This window comes from Amphiprion ocellaris, chromosome 8, assembly GCF_022539595.1.
Source record: "Amphiprion ocellaris isolate individual 3 ecotype Okinawa chromosome 8, ASM2253959v1, whole genome shotgun sequence".
Taxonomy (NCBI): domain Eukaryota; kingdom Metazoa; phylum Chordata; class Actinopteri; family Pomacentridae; genus Amphiprion; species Amphiprion ocellaris.
The window spans coordinates 835,747-850,949 of record NC_072773.1 but is presented as its reverse complement, the minus strand read 5'-3'; the positions used below and the strand labels follow the sequence as shown (position 1 = coordinate 850,949).

The following is a 15,203-nucleotide window of genomic DNA, read 5'->3' as shown; positions in this document are numbered from 1 at the left end:
TAAAGTGATTGATTTTGTTCTCGACGTTCTGACCTGAGCGGCGATTTGCTGCTTTGATGTGTCTTTCTGGTCGACTCACCACAGTCTTTGTCCTCTCTGAAGGTCTCAGTTGCAGCGATTCTCAATGTCATTCACCACCTGTTGTGGGTTCTGGTCTGAGAAGTCCTTCAGCTGGTGCCCCTCTGAGACCAGAACCAGGTTGGAGTTGAATGACACCGAGGACCACAACAGAACCAGGCCAAAGCGTTTTCAATGACATGATCTGCTCGATTCCTCTGAAACAGAGTCATTGCCAAATTAATTTACCCCTGGGTTGCATCTAGTAGAAGCTTCCACCCTCATGAGCCGAGACATTCTGGTCATCTGTTGGAGGTCCTTCATGCCTCCATAAAATCAGCTCTGAAAACCAACACAAAGACAGGATGTCCTTAACCCTCCTGTTGTCCTCATTTACCAAAAAATATTGTTTCCTTGTCTGAAAAAATCCAAAAAACAAGCAAAAAAAATCCCCAAATTTCTGAAAATTTGCAAAACCTTCAGGAAGAAAATCCCAATAATTCCTTAAAAGTTTCCCTTAAAAGTTTTTTTTTTAAGTCCCCCAAATTTGGCAAGAAAATTCTTGTAAATATTTTCAAAAAATGAGTAAAAATCTTTCCAGAAAATCCTAAAAATATCAAAAAAAAAAACTTCTAATATTTTCTTTAAGAACATTCACAAAAAAATCAACCAAAATCCAGCAAAATTTGCTGGATTTTGGTTGATTTTTATGTGAACGTTCTTAAGAAACATTTTTAACATTTCTTTTTTTCCACCAAAAAATGTTCAAAGATTTTCCAAAAATGTTGAAAATGTGGACATCAGAAGTTTCACTGTGAAAATATTTTTTTCCACATTTTCAAACTTCAAAACGGGTCAGTTTGAACTGCAGGACGACACGAGGGTTAAAGTCCTGGAAGTTACCGATTGAAGCCGTTGAGGATCTGAGTTCTTCTTGTTCCAACGCTGACGCTGCTTCTTGGTTTGTCCTCACCAGGAACTCAAGCCAAATGTCCAGTGGTGTTTTGATCTTTATGGAAATGTTTCACGTCATCACATCCAACATGTTGGCACCAAAAACTGACTGTTCGCTTCCTGTTTATATATCCAGACCCTCACCTCGGTCACCTATTAGCAGTTGTAGTATCTGATGTGTTACTTATCATATGGAACTTGGGAGGTATGGTCTATTACAATGGAATGCGTTCTCCTTTTAGAAGGGACCCTTATTAGGGTACCTATGTCCAAGATATTGAGTGACAGGGCTCTTGGGTCTAGGAGAAAGATTGACAGGGCCCTCTGTTTGCTATTTTGGTCTTTTAGCTGAAACTATTTGTTGTGACTGCATATTTGCCCTCCTTGTTTAGAGCATATAAAAGGGACCTCCAGTTGGGGTTCGGAGAGGTTCGTTTGGCTGAATTCTCCCAGACTGTCTTTGACTGATGCTGTTCTTCTTTATAATAAACATATTATTGAGTAAGTCAGTGTCAACAGACGTTTCTTCCTAACCTGCACATCACAAACATCAGAGAAACTATGACACAGTCATAATGTCTTGGCTCATGGACGGCACGGTAAACTTGGGTAAATTTGGGTAAATTTGTGTAAATTTGTTCGTCTGGATTTTAGTCTAAAGTGATCGTCCTGTTCAGCTCGATGATTAAAGATTGGACCTCTTGGTTTGTTGGAGCTGCAGTCAGTCGATGCAGGAAGCACCAGTCTGGATGTTCTCAGTGTGGACTGGAGGTTAGTGGGACTAGTTTCTACAGTCTGTCGGTGCAGACTCTGGGCTGAGGAGACAATAAGGCACAGTCGGCTCTGACTCGCTGTAATTTAACACTGTGACATCGAACATTACAAAGGCATGGTTGTGACATAAAATACAAGCTAGCTGGCTTCCCTTCATACAAAGATGTCATTAGTCGTACATCTAGCATTAAAAAAGCTACATTCATATCTTCAGTTGCTTTGTTTGTTCTAGTTGATCGACAGTCTGAGTGTGTTAAAGACATTAATCCTCTTAAAACTACAGTTTAAACGTCCTGTACATGGAGACCTCCTCAGTGTCGAGGGTTCGAGTCCTGTTAGCCTCCCGTCACTGCTTCAACACTTTCTTTATCTTTAGAAACATCGTTTTAGGATGGATTAGTAGCTTCATCAAGCACCGCATCCTTCACAGAACCACAGAAACCTTCGACAACGCCCTGATTTTCCTTCACACTGGTTCAAACGTTCATGTTTCAGCTGCACACAACAACCAGAGTCTGCTGGTCAAACATCGCTTCAAGTCAGAGACAGAAATAACCTCACCTGAATCCTTCTTCTGCTAATTAGTCACTGATGGATTCACCACAGATCTAAAGAATTAATAGAAGAAGCAAGACGGTGGATTGGTTTATGTATCTATAAACTTTTAACATCCTGTTGCCAAAGTTTACTTCAACAACAAGGACATGTTAGAAAACGTTTGGTTTGGGGATGTTTGTCATTATTTTCCTCTTTAAACTAATGTGGTTCTTATTTATTTTTGGTGGAGATGTTCAGAACGGTTCTAGATCCAAATCAAAATCTGAAACAAACCAGTTCTGGTAAAAAAAAAAAAGAACTCTAGATAGTCTAGAAGCACAGGAACTTTAATTATTTAGCCCCGCAGACGACAAATCAGTTCTCAAAGTTTATTATTATTTTAAAAGGCTGTTTATAACCTGCATCTCTTTATTGCGCTTCAGAAATCCAGGACTAGATGCACCAATGAGGTCCAGACAGAAATCTACTATAAGGTCCACCTGGACATTATTTAGTGTTGTCACATGAAGAAACTGTTGTAAAACAGCTGTCAGGGAATCAATTTCCTGAATCTTCTCAGGATTTTAGTTTTGTGGTAGAATATCATACTTGTTTTCCACCACTGTGGTTCGAGTGCCGGATGATCTCAGAACAGTTCTTTGTGTTGTGAAAGCCAGAAGATTTATCTGTCGCTCAGGAAAACTGATTCCACAGTGGATCAACTGACCACGACCAAGCTTTGTAAGATCCATTGATGTCAGGGTGAAATTATCATGAAGAAGATCTACTTTCTTCTAATTTTGCTGTTTCTGTGTTCTGAGGAATTAATTTGTGTTTCTGTTTTAAATAGAGCTCTGACTGGATCTTAAATCATCCTGCAGGTACCATGAAGATCCTCAGCCAGGTTCATGGAGGTTATTTCTGTCTCATTCACTTCACACAATGTTTGTTAGCCCAGAAATAGGTCGATGCAGGGCTGAGCTGTCGCGGTGCAACAGTCAAACTCACCAGCAAATTGTAACATAAAAACTCATTTTAAGATGTTTTCCATGTTTTAAACACACAGAACACGAGTTTGGCTAAAGATCAGCCCCACATCAAGCCTACTTCTTATTGAAGTAGCGTCCAACAGCAGCAGCCAACCCTCCTCCACCCGACTCGTCTTGCATTGAAACGGTTGCCCTAAGTTCACTTGATTTACATTTCCATTGAACACATAAAAACACTGAGCTTCACAGCTTCATCTAAGGAAGAAAGAGGACGTCCGGGGTTTTCCATCTACTCTGCATCCCGAGCAGGAGGTCTAGGAGATGAGTCTGTCCAGAGAGTCCTGGAACCGCCTCCTGCTCTACAACAGCTGGATGTGCAAGAACAGCAACTCTTCTAACTTCTAGAGATTAAACAGGAAGTCCTGCACAGACTGAAGGGAAACACTGAGTCCACATCGTACAAACACAGGTCTGAAAGAAAGAAAGGAAGAAAGAAAGAAAGAAAGAAGATCCTGAGGTGTTCAGGAGGAGAAGGAGATGGACAGAGAGGAGATGCTATCGTTGGAGGAAAGGAACTGATGTGTTAATGAGAACTAAGAGAAGGAGAAGATTCATGGCTCTAGCTGGAGATGGACAAGATGGCCGACGTGTCTTTAGCCTTGTCAAAGAAGATGGACGTCTCATTGGCTGCCTTCAGTTTGACCTGGGCGGAGCCTGGCGAGCCCTGAGCCGTGGTTGGCTGACACTCCTGGCAGCAGCAGCAGCAGCAGTCCATGAAGGCCTGACCGAGAGCCTGAAACAGACGGAAACAAGACCTTTAACTGCATCCATCCATCCAACAACAAGTTCCAGAGGGGTTGAGGAAGTCAGATGAGTTAAACTGGACTAGTCATCTACAGAACCATCAACACCCACAGAACAGAACTTTCTCTAGTTGAAATGTTGAAGAAACCTCTGAAGTCCTGCTCCTCACTGGATCAGTCAACAGTTTCCTGATGAGTTTATTGATCCTAATCACTAGTTTAATGACTCTTCAGTACAGCTGAGTGCTTATTTTGGAAGTCATGGTCCCATTTAGAGGAACATAGACGATAAAATAGGAGATGTTCTAAGGTTTAGGGACTCACTTTTTGGTTTAAAAGACCAATACGTCCAAATACCAAACTCAAGGCCTAAAAACGGTGATTTACAAACATCACTGGTGTCACAGCGATGCATCTATCGTCCAGAGCAGCTGATTACAGAAACACTTTTCCCTGACTAAACGTTCCACCAGAAAACTGAAGGTCAGGAGCTTCTTATTATTTCTCTCTGGTTGGGTTGAATCAGAACATTTACCTCACAGGAGGAAGCTGGATTCTTACACGAATATTTGAGATGATGATTTTCCTAGAATTTATCATTAGAAGCTTCAAGCTGAACAGTTTTGCTCGAACCAATCAGCATCCTGGGAGGAACTGTTGGGTGTTTTAGTTGGGATGGATGGTTGGTTTATCCCATCATCTGAAAGTAGCTGCTGCTTTCTAAACCATCTATAAACCTGCTGCATGAGGCTTTCAGTCCATTTGACTGTAAAATCTTTAATCATCTTTCACCTGCATGATGTGAATGAAATCATGTTTGTCTTTTAAGACCCCAGTGAGGTGAACATAGAAGTTTAGTTTTGCCTGAGGTAATTATTCCTGTTCATCTGGATTTATTAAAGATCATCACTGACCTGAAGATGATTTCTGGCTTCAGCTGTTGGACCAAGTGGACGTCATGTAAAGTTACAGCTGGTTTAAAACTAAATATCTGAGTCTGTTGTTCCAGTGAGAAGATACACCATCATTCAGAAGTTTAGGGTCACTTTGAAAAGTCCTTATTTATGAAAGAAAATCATTTTTTTTCAATGAAGATAACATGAAATTAATGATAAATCCAGTGTAGACATTGTTAATGTGGTAAATGACTATTGTAGCTGGAAACAGTTGATTTTTAATGGAATATCTCCATAGAGGTACAGAGGAACATTTCCAGCAACCATCACTCCTGTGTTCTAATGCTACATTGTGTTAGCTAATGGTGTTGAAAGGCTCATTGATGATTAGAAAACCCTTGTGCAGTTATGTTAGCACATGGATAAAAGTGGTAGTTTTCATGGAAAACATGAAATAGTCTGGATGATCCCAAACTTTTGAGTGTTGATATATAGACTGTAGATTTTTAGTTAGAAAAATCAACATGAACACAGTCTGGGAGTGTTTTGCAACCCAAAACTTTACCAAGAATCTAGTCTACTATCCTGAACTTTACCAAAAACTAGAGACTGACTCGTACTTCCTGCCAGTGTTGGTCTTCAGATGAAGACGTTCTGGTTGGACCTACCTTACACAGACACAGCAGCAACACCGGTGTCACCGACGACTTGAAGAACAGCAGGAAGTGATGTAACAGCGCCAGCATGGCGGCGGTGTCCTCGGAGACGGTGATGTGCGTGTAGGCCAGCGTGATGTTGCACACGTGTTCGGGCAGAGCGCACATGCCGTAGACCACGGCCAGCGCCAGCAGCGTGCAGTTCAGCTGACGCTCCACCGCCTGGTGCTGCTGCCGCTTCTGATTGGACGAGCGGTCGTCGTGGCTACGCTGCTTCTTCTGGGCGGAGCTGGAGTCACTGTTGACGTTGCGGGTGGCCATCTGGCAGAGGATGGTGAAGAGGACAGGGAGGCAGAAGTAGCAGCCGAAACACCACCACATCCGGCCCTGGAGACACAAACAGGAAGTTCAACAGACTCACATGGAAACCGGGTTCCCTCTGGAGGAACCCAAGAACCTTTTCCTTTAAAAATGACAGTGAATGAAGATGAAAATCAAACAACATGGTGGATGGTGTGTCTTAGCTGCAGCTTTTCGCTGCTGTTACAAAATTAAAATAATGTTGGGATTAAATGCTTTTTATGATTTCAAACTACTGTATTACTGTGTGACTGAACTCATGGAACCAAATGGACTCAGTAGATTTCCATGATTTAACTTTGACCATGAAAATATAAGAAGTTTGTTCTGAAACTGGCTGCTCAGAAACTGATAAAACCACTGTGAAACAAACGTCGTGTAACTCATGCTAATGTAACATGTTCATGTGCCTGTAGAAAAGCTAAACTGTTTCTTTATGGTGTCGTTTGCCCAGACTGTGTTCATGTTGATTCCTTGTGCAAGTCTTAAATTTCCCTCAGGATTAATAAAGTATCCATCCATCCATCCATCCATCCATCCATCCATCCATCCATCCATCCATCCAGTGCTTTTTACTCCACCCATCACACTGCTTGATTCTTGGAGTCTTTGTCTTTTTATCTTTCTGCTATGTGTCACATGTTTACACCCTGAGAGAAACAACATTTCAATCCCGTCTACTTCCTGTACATGTGGAAGAACTGACAATAAAGTTGACTTCCTGGTAATGTGAGCAACATGAACTTCCTGTAGAACCCTGTAGAACCTCCTTCAGGAACAGAGAGTCACTAAAGAGAGAACTGGGATCCATGTTTGAAGCACTCAGTGGAGTTCATATCCTGATTAATTTCTGAATTTATTTCATTTACCTACTTAGTTTCATCAGCCAAACAGGTTCAGGTTCAAGGCTCTCAAAGAATTCACTGCATCCTGATACCATCAGCTCTGGTTGGAGGTCATTAACCTCCTCAGAAGTCTTTGTCATGGTGTCCGTTGCTGCTAAACTCATCCAGGTCCTGGAGATCGTAGGAGCTTCAGGAGAAACCAACTGGACTTCTCTGGAAGACATTTCTAGAAACATCTTCCAGAGAAAGTCCGGTTGTTTTCACCTGAAGCTCCTGTGACTAAAAGGTGGTGTAGACAGCTTTGTGTCTCTTTGTGGCCTTTTTGTGTCTTTTTTTGGTCGTTTTGTGTCTTTTTGTGTTTCTTTTGTGTCTCTGTGGTCTTTTTGTGGCTCTTTGTGCTCGTTTTGTGTGTCTTGGGGCCTTTTTTGTGTCTTTTTTTGGTCATTTTGTGACTCTTTGTGGTCGTTTTATGTCTTTTTGTGGTTGTTTTGTGTCTGTGGTAATTTTGTGTCTTTTTGTGTTTTTTTGTCTCTCTTTGTGGTCGCTTTGTGTCTTTTTGTGTTTCTTTTGTGTCTCTGGCCTTTTTGTGTCTCTTTGTGGTCATTTTGCGTCTCTTTGTGTTTCTTTTGTGTCTCTGTGGCCTTTTGTGGCTCTTTGTGGTCTTTTTGTCTTTTCATGGTCAAATTGTGTCTCTTTGTGGTCATTTTGTGTCTCTGTGGTCGTTTTGTGTCTCTTTGTGGTCGTTCTGTGTCTCTTTGTGGTCGTTCTGTGTCTCTTTGTGGTTGTTCTGTGTCTTTTTGTGGTCGTTTTGTGTCTCTTTGTATTCGTTTTGTGAGTTGTGTTGTTCAGTCTCACCTGGTGGTACCTGAGCAGCAGCGAGTGCAGGGAGTCGGGCAGGTAAAGGGATAACGGTGAGGATGGTGTGATGGTGCAGGAGTCCACCAGCCGACCGGTGGACGGTGAGACGGCCTGGCTGAGCTGCCAGAGGAAGATCTCTGGACTGGACAGCAGCAGGGCAGCCAGCCAAACCAGCAGCAGCTTCAGCAGCACCGAGCGGCAGCGTTCCACCCGCCGAGCCTTCGGCTGCGATGAAGACGTGGCGGCGTGGAAACGATCGATGCCGAGAGCACAGAGGGTGAAGGAGGCGATGCCCAGAGACACGACCTGAAAGGAAGAGGACCAAGACGTCTGTCAGTGAGTAATGGAGGAGATGTTCATAGCAAAGACCTAATCTAAAGATGTCATTTCTGGTGCTGCTGGTCCGAATGCTTTCACCCAACCAAAGTCTCATTGGTCCGATCATCTCTGGTGTCTTTAATATGGACTGAAATGCTCCATTAGCACCCTCCAAGATCCCATTTTTTGACAGCAAGAGGAACTCAAGGTCCTGAAGGTTTGCTAACTTCAAACAACATCAGTTTTTATGCAGACGACACCCATTTTTATTTTAGCTGAGATTTTTTTCCTGTTGAACTGGAGACATCAAAGAATGGATGGCTGTTGCATTTTTACTTTTAAAGCCATAAAACGGACATATTTCTAACTGATGCGGATGCTACTGAGTCGAAAATCACAAAAAGCTTTTGAACACATCATTTTTGAAAGTACTTTAATAAGTTGTCACTGAACGCATCATTTTCACAGATACTTTAGTATGTTGGTCACTGAACGCATCATTTTCGAAGCTACTTTAGTATGTTGGTCAGTGAACACATCATTTTTGAAGATACACTATATTTCCAAAAGTATTTGCTCACCTGCCTTGACTGGCATATGAACATAAGTGACATCCCGTTCCTAATCCATAGGGTTCAGTATGACGTCGGTCCACCCTTTGCAGCTAGAACAGCTTCAACTCTTCTGGGAAGGCTGTCCACAAGGTTTAGGAGTGTGTTTATGGGAATTTTTGACCATTCTTCCAGAAGCACATTTGTGAGGTCACACACTGATGTTGGACCAGAAGGTCTGGCTCTCAGTCTCCACTCTAATTCATCCCAAAGGTGTTCTATGGGGTTGAGGTCAGGACTCTGTGCAGGCCAGTCAAGTTCATCCACACCAGACTCTGTCATCCATGTCTTTATGGACCTTGCTTTGTGCACTGGTGCACAGTCATGTTGGAAGAGGAAGGGACCAGCTCCAAACTGTTCCCACAAAGTTGGGAGCATGGGATTGTCCAAAATGTCTTGGTATGCTGAAGCATTCAGAGTTCCTTTCACTGGAACTAAGGGGCCAAGCCCAGCTCCTGAAAAACAAGCCCACACCATAATCCCCCCTCCACCAAACTTTACACTTGGCACAATGCAGTCCGACAAGTATGGTTCTCCTGGCAACCGCCACACCCAGACTCGTCCATCAGATTGCCAGATGGAGAAGCGTGATTGGTCACTCCAGAGAAGGCGTCTCCACTGCTCTAGAGTCCAGTGGTGGCTGCTTTACACCACTGCATCCCACGCTTTGCATTGCACTTGGTGATGTATGGCTTGGATGCAGCTGCTGGGCCATGGAAACCCATTCCATGAAGCTCTCTGCTGAAGCACTGTTCTGGAGCTAATCTGAAGCCACATGAAGTTTGAAGGTCTGTAGTGATTGACTCTGCAGAAAGTTGGCCACCTCTTGGCACTATGCTCCTCAGCATCCACTGACCCCGCTCCGTCAGTTTACGTGTCCTACCACTTGGTGGCAGAGTTGCTGTCGTTCCTACACACTTCCACTTTCTTATAATACAGCTGACAGTTGACTCTGGAATATTTAGGAGCCAGGAAATGTCACGACTGGATTTGTTGCACAGGTGGCATCCTATCACAGTTCCACGCTGGAATTCACGGAGCTCCTGAGAGCGACCCATTCTTTCACAAATGTTTGTAAAAGCAGTCTGCATGCCTAGGTGCTTGATTTTAGACACCTGTGGACATGGAAGTGATTGGAACACCTGAGTCTGATTATTTGGATGGGTGAGCGAATACTTTTGGCAATATAGTGTACTTTCATTAGGTGGTCAGTGAACGCCTCCAGGATTCCATTATTTTTGACAGCAAGAGGAACTCAAGGTCCTGAAGGTTTGCTAACTTCAAACCACCTCAGTTTTTATGCAGACGACACCCATTTCTATTTTAGCTGAGATTTACTTCCTTTTCAACGGCACTGAAGACATCAAAAAATGGATGGCTGTTGTATTTTTGCTTTTAAAGCCATATAATCTGATATATTTTTAACTGATGCTGATGTTACCGAGTCGAAAATCACAAAAAGCTTTTGAACACAAACAATAACAAACAGATGGTGTTCATGTTGACAGGAGGAAAATTTCACATCAGCAGACTTCCAGGATTGATCCATTATTTTAATAATTATTACAACCTCATGTCAGCGTTGATACGATTCACCTGAATCATCTCTCTTTGTTTGTTATTGTGCTTTTAGGGAGCGATGGACTTTTCTTTGCTGACAGAAAATCAGTAGCCAGCAGGAGGAGGTCTGGGTGGATGGACAGGTCAGCTAAACACTGAATTCCTGTATAAAACCGTGTCTTTTAACTGTTTTATACTAAACCTCAATCTTTCTGTACATCTATACAAGTTAGAGGTTTCATTTATGGTCTGAAAGATGAGATCTGGTCTTGATCTTAGGTGAACCAATCATTGCTGCATTTTATCAATCAGCAGACACCAGATTTAAAACTGGGTTTAAAAAAATAGGTGGAATCTAAACAGGTTCATCTTTACATTATTTTAGTCTGAAGTATTTTCACTCGCTGACTGTTTAATTTAAAAAGAAACAAGTCCAAAACTTCACATTTTGTTGCTAAAACCAGCAAATATTTAGCATATTAGCTTTAAGCATGTTTACACATTGATCTACAACTAAAATAAAAACTGTCAGTTAATATTATTTTATGGAAGTTTAATCACAATCTTTAATATCCAGCACTCAGCGGAGTATGTGTATATATATATATATATATATATATATATATATATATATATATATATATATATATATATATATATATACATATATATATATATATATATATATATATATATATATATATATATATATATATATATATATATATATATATGTATATACATACACATATATATATATATATACATCACCATTGCTGGTTATTCTCTGGATGAACCAATCAGCTGTTTGGTTCTAAAATATCAGAAAATAATGAAAAATGGGGATCAGAGTTTCCTCAGATGTCTGTTTAGTCCAAAGAGCTTCAGCTTAACGTCAGAGAGGAAAGAACCAGAAAATATTGACTGAATGAGCTGAAATCACAGAATTTAGAATCTGTTTTTTTTTACTGACTCAAACTGATGAAGTGTTTATCTAAACAGACGTTGATTAGTTCAGTAGGTAGCAACTAATAGATTGTTGTTGATGGACAGAAACACTGAGAGCTTTCAAATCCACAAACACATCTTCAAGTTTGTTCCTGTCGAAGCATAAAAACGGCAGCAACAACTTTAATAAAGTTAATATGAGAACAAACATGAGATTAAATGAAGAACCATTGAGTTAATGATGAACACTGATAGTTAAAAACAAACGAGGTTACTACCTGGTTAGTAGCTAACTAGATGAAGATCCGCAGGTTGACTTTAACACCAGTAACCTGAAGGATTCCTCTTTAATTTAAACATTTTTATTTCTAGTTTTAGTTCCCTGTTTGTGCACAACTTTATTTTGAAAGGATCCGTATGAACAAAGTTTATATTAATATCTCTGGAGTCCATCAGCCTCAGTTCTTCCTCTGGTTCCTCTAAAAGTTCAATATTAACAAACCATCACTGTCCTAAAGACGCTCCAACGTCTGACCAAAAGAAACAAAACAGTCCGGTTCCAGATCTGACAATGTCTTTGTTTTGATTTGGACATAGAGGTGCATCTTGGGAAACTGAATAAAATCTGTTTTAGCAGACAATGTATCTTTATATCCAGATTGTCAGAGACTTCTAGAACCCAGAAACATCTTCAGAACAGTTTAATGAGCATTTGGTGTTTTACACTGAAGTAACCATCGGTGGAGAACCTTTTCCTGGAGTAAACGGGTCAGTGAACGCATCATTTTTTTAAAGATACTTTGGTAAGTTGGTCAGTGAATGCATCATTTTTTTTTTAAAGATACTTTAGTAGGTTGGTCAGTGAATGCATCTTTTTTTAAAGATACTTTGGTAAGTTGGTCAGTGAATGCATCCTTTTTTGGAGATACTTTAGTAGGTTGGTCAGTGAACGCATCACTTGAAGATACTTTCATAAGTTGATCAGTGAATGCGTCATTTTTTGAAGCTGTTTAGATGTCGGTCAGTAAACGCATCATCAGACTTAGACTTTATTCATCCACAAGGGAAATTTTGTTGTCACAGTAGCTCAGAACAGTAATCTTAAATAGACCAGAGAAGTAGAATTATACAATAGTAGGATATAATAAAGAATAGACTAATTAGTAAAAAGTAAAAACAGAATACCGGTAGTTACTATCCATATAGAAAAATATGGAATATGTACACATTTACAAAATAGAAGAATTAGGAATAATATTAGGAATTTACACTATGTACAATATGGAACAGGTAACTATAATGCAGTGCCAGTTTACACACGAGTATAGACATAAATGAGTGAGTTATCTATCTATCACAGAGTGGGGAGTTATTGTACAGCTGTATAGAGTATGGTATGAATGTGCTCCTGTAGCTCACTGTGACAGCGCAGCTGGAAGAGTCTGTTGGAGAAGGAGCTCCTTTGCCTCTCTACAGTCCGGTGGAGTGGGTGAGCAGGATTGTCCATGATGGAGAGCAGTTTGTCCAGTGTCCTCCTGTCCCTCACTGTCACAAATGTCTCCAGCTGACAGCCAACCACCTGTCCAGCTTTACGGATCAGTTTGTTAATCCGAGAAATTGAAGCTATTTAGTAAGTTGGTCAGTGAACGCATCACTTTTTGAAGCTATTTAGTAAGTTGGTCAGTGAACGCATCATTTTTTGAAGATACCTTAGTAAGTTGGTCAATGAATGCATCATTTTTTGAAGATATTTTAGTAAGTTGGTCAGTGAACGCATCATTTCTTAAAGATACTTTAGTAAGCTGGTCAGTGAATGCATCATTTTTGAAGATACTTTGGTAAGTTGGTCAGTGAACGCATCACTTTTTGGAGCTATTTAGTAAGTTGTTCAGTGAACGCATCATTTTTTGAAGCTATTTAGTAAGTTGGTCAGTGAACGCATCATTTTTTGAAGCTGTTTCGTAAGTTGGTCAGTGAACGCATCATTTTTTGAAGATACTTTAGTAAGTTGGTCAGTGAACGCATCGTTTTTTGGAGACACTTTGGTAAGTTGGTCAGTGAATGTATCATTTTTTTGAAGATACTTTAGTAAGTTGGTCAGTGAACGCATTGTTTTTTGAAGCTATTTAGTAAGTTGGTCAGTGAACGCATCATTTTCTGAAGATATTTTAGTATGTTGATCAGTGAACGCCTCCAGGATTCCATTGTTTTATCTCCTGTTCTTCTCCAGATCGTTCTTCTTCTCTCCATCATTCTGTTGATAAACCCTCTCTGGTCATTACATCCTGACTGATCCTGCAGCACCACCATCTGGACTAACTTCCTGTTCACTCAAAAACGTTCATCATGTCTTCTTATTGATGCAGTGGTTTTGAGTGATGTTGATTATCTGGACAGGTTCGGTGATACTGTCCAGCTAATCATCATCTATCTGTGCACTTTATGTCTGAACAGAAGAACTCAAAACTTCCTGTTTTCACTAAAACAGATTCATGGTCCTCAGAGGATCAAGGTCTCCTTCAGGACCAAACCTGAGTCTTAAATCAACACAATCTTATTTAAACAACAAGCCCCACCCACCTCCATATAAGGCACCATGCGGCAGGTGATGTCACCAAGGATCCTCCTATGGGAGAGCTGGTTGAGGACCACCACAGGAAGACACAGCACCAGGACCAGGAAGTCCCAGAAAGCCATGCTGGCCAGCAGGTAGTTCCAGGCGGACCTCATGTAGTAGTTGTTCCAGACGACGCACATGACGGCCATGTTCCCGACCACGCCCACCGCCAGCACCAGGCCGGCCAGGAACAGCACGGCGTAGGCCGCATACGAGCCGTCGGCCAGCGGGTAGAACGGGTTGAAGAGTCCCGGGGCCTCATGGTCGGAGACGTTGCCGCGGATGTCGTCTTCACTTCCTGAAGCCACTCTGGTCCCGTTGCTGAACTCGGTGACCTGCGGCGCCGTGACCCAGTCGTTCTCGAAGGAGTGGCTGAAGGTGGACTGCTGCTCGTCCTCGTCGGCGCCGCGGCTCAACCGGCGGTGGCGGTCCACGTCCAGGTCCAGCATCTCAGGGACGGAGAGACTCTGCTCGGCATCCCGGGTTTTCTTCCAAAGAGGTTCCAGTTTGGCGTCCGGCTGACCGACGCTCTTCGCCTCTGTGAAGAACATCAGAGACAGCAGCAGAAACAAACCCAGAGACCAGGACATGGTGCAGAACTTCTTCTGGAAGGTTCCTGTCAGACCAGAACCTCTCGGGGTCAGACCAGAACCTCTCGGGATCAGACCAGAACCTCTCAGGGTCAGACCAGAACCTCTCAGGGTCAGACCAGAACCTCTCAGGGTAAATCCCAGCAGCGAAGACAGAAGGTCCCAGAAGTCCAGAACAAAATGATCTGCTGGACGTTAGCAACGTTCCCGTCACTTTTCAGCTAAACTGATCTCGGACCAGTGGTTCGGTTCATTCAACAATTCCAGTAAAAATGTTCAGATTACCTTCAAAGCTGCAGAATTTTACCAGAATGTGAAGCAAAGTTTAGGAGAGTTCCCAGATGGAGCAGACAGCCTGATGTTTGAGGACATCCAGTCCTGGAGGTCTGTGGTCCAGACAGATAAAGTTCTTCTGTTTCCTCTTCAGAGTTCCTCTTCAGATCAGCCTCCTCCCGTCCATTAGTAGTCCACACAGGTCGGAGCTCCAGAGGAGGACCAGAGGGGGCGGCAGGGCAAGGCTCCGTGTCCGTGTCGGGGCTGCTGTGTCTGGGCTGCGGGCGGCAGAGCGACTGGGCGTCCGTCCTGGAGGGTCTCTGGGAACCAGCAGCCCTCTGCTGCACGGCCCAATGGAGCTTTTGTCTGGAAGCACAACGACACACACACACACACACACACACACACACACACACACACACACACACACACACACACACACACACACACACACACACACACACACACACACACACACACACACACACAGTTTTGATAACCTCAGAGCTGCTGCTGCCCCCTGCTGCACATTTAAACTCACTGAAACATTTAATCTG

At 42.3% G+C, this 15,203-nt stretch overlaps 1 protein-coding gene across 1 annotated transcript; it reads right to left on the bottom strand.

Moving 5' to 3' along the window:
* Window positions 1–1,848: 1,848 nt before the first annotated feature.
* On the bottom strand, window positions 1,849–14,984 carry gpr37l1b (G protein-coupled receptor 37 like 1b). Its single transcript, XM_023293626.3, has 4 exons — window positions 13,747–14,984; window positions 7,727–8,035; window positions 5,679–6,053; window positions 1,849–4,104 (listed from the first exon to the last, which is right to left on the bottom strand). Exons 1-4 carry the CDS (start codon window positions 14,371–14,373, stop codon window positions 3,931–3,933), a joined length of 1,485 nt encoding a protein of 494 aa, XP_023149394.1. The 5' UTR covers window positions 14,374–14,984; the 3' UTR covers window positions 1,849–3,930.
* Window positions 14,985–15,203: the final 219 nt, after the last annotated feature.

What these genes read in the sequence shown, in the direction of transcription:
- gpr37l1b (XM_023293626.3), bottom strand. Translation starts at nt 14,373, where the DNA reads ATGTCCTGGTCTCTGGGTTTGTTTCTGCTGCTGTCTCTGATGTTCTTC. An exon ending in GCATGGTGCCTTATATGGAG is followed by an intron (nt 8,036 to 13,746) that starts GTGGGTGGGGCT and finishes TCTTCCTTTCAG; the next exon opens with GTCGTGTCTCTGGGCATCGC. An exon ending in TGCTGCTGTGTCTGTGTAAG is followed by an intron (nt 4,105 to 5,678) that starts GTAGGTCCAACC and finishes CGTCTGTTTCAG; the next exon opens with GCTCTCGGTCAGGCCTTCAT.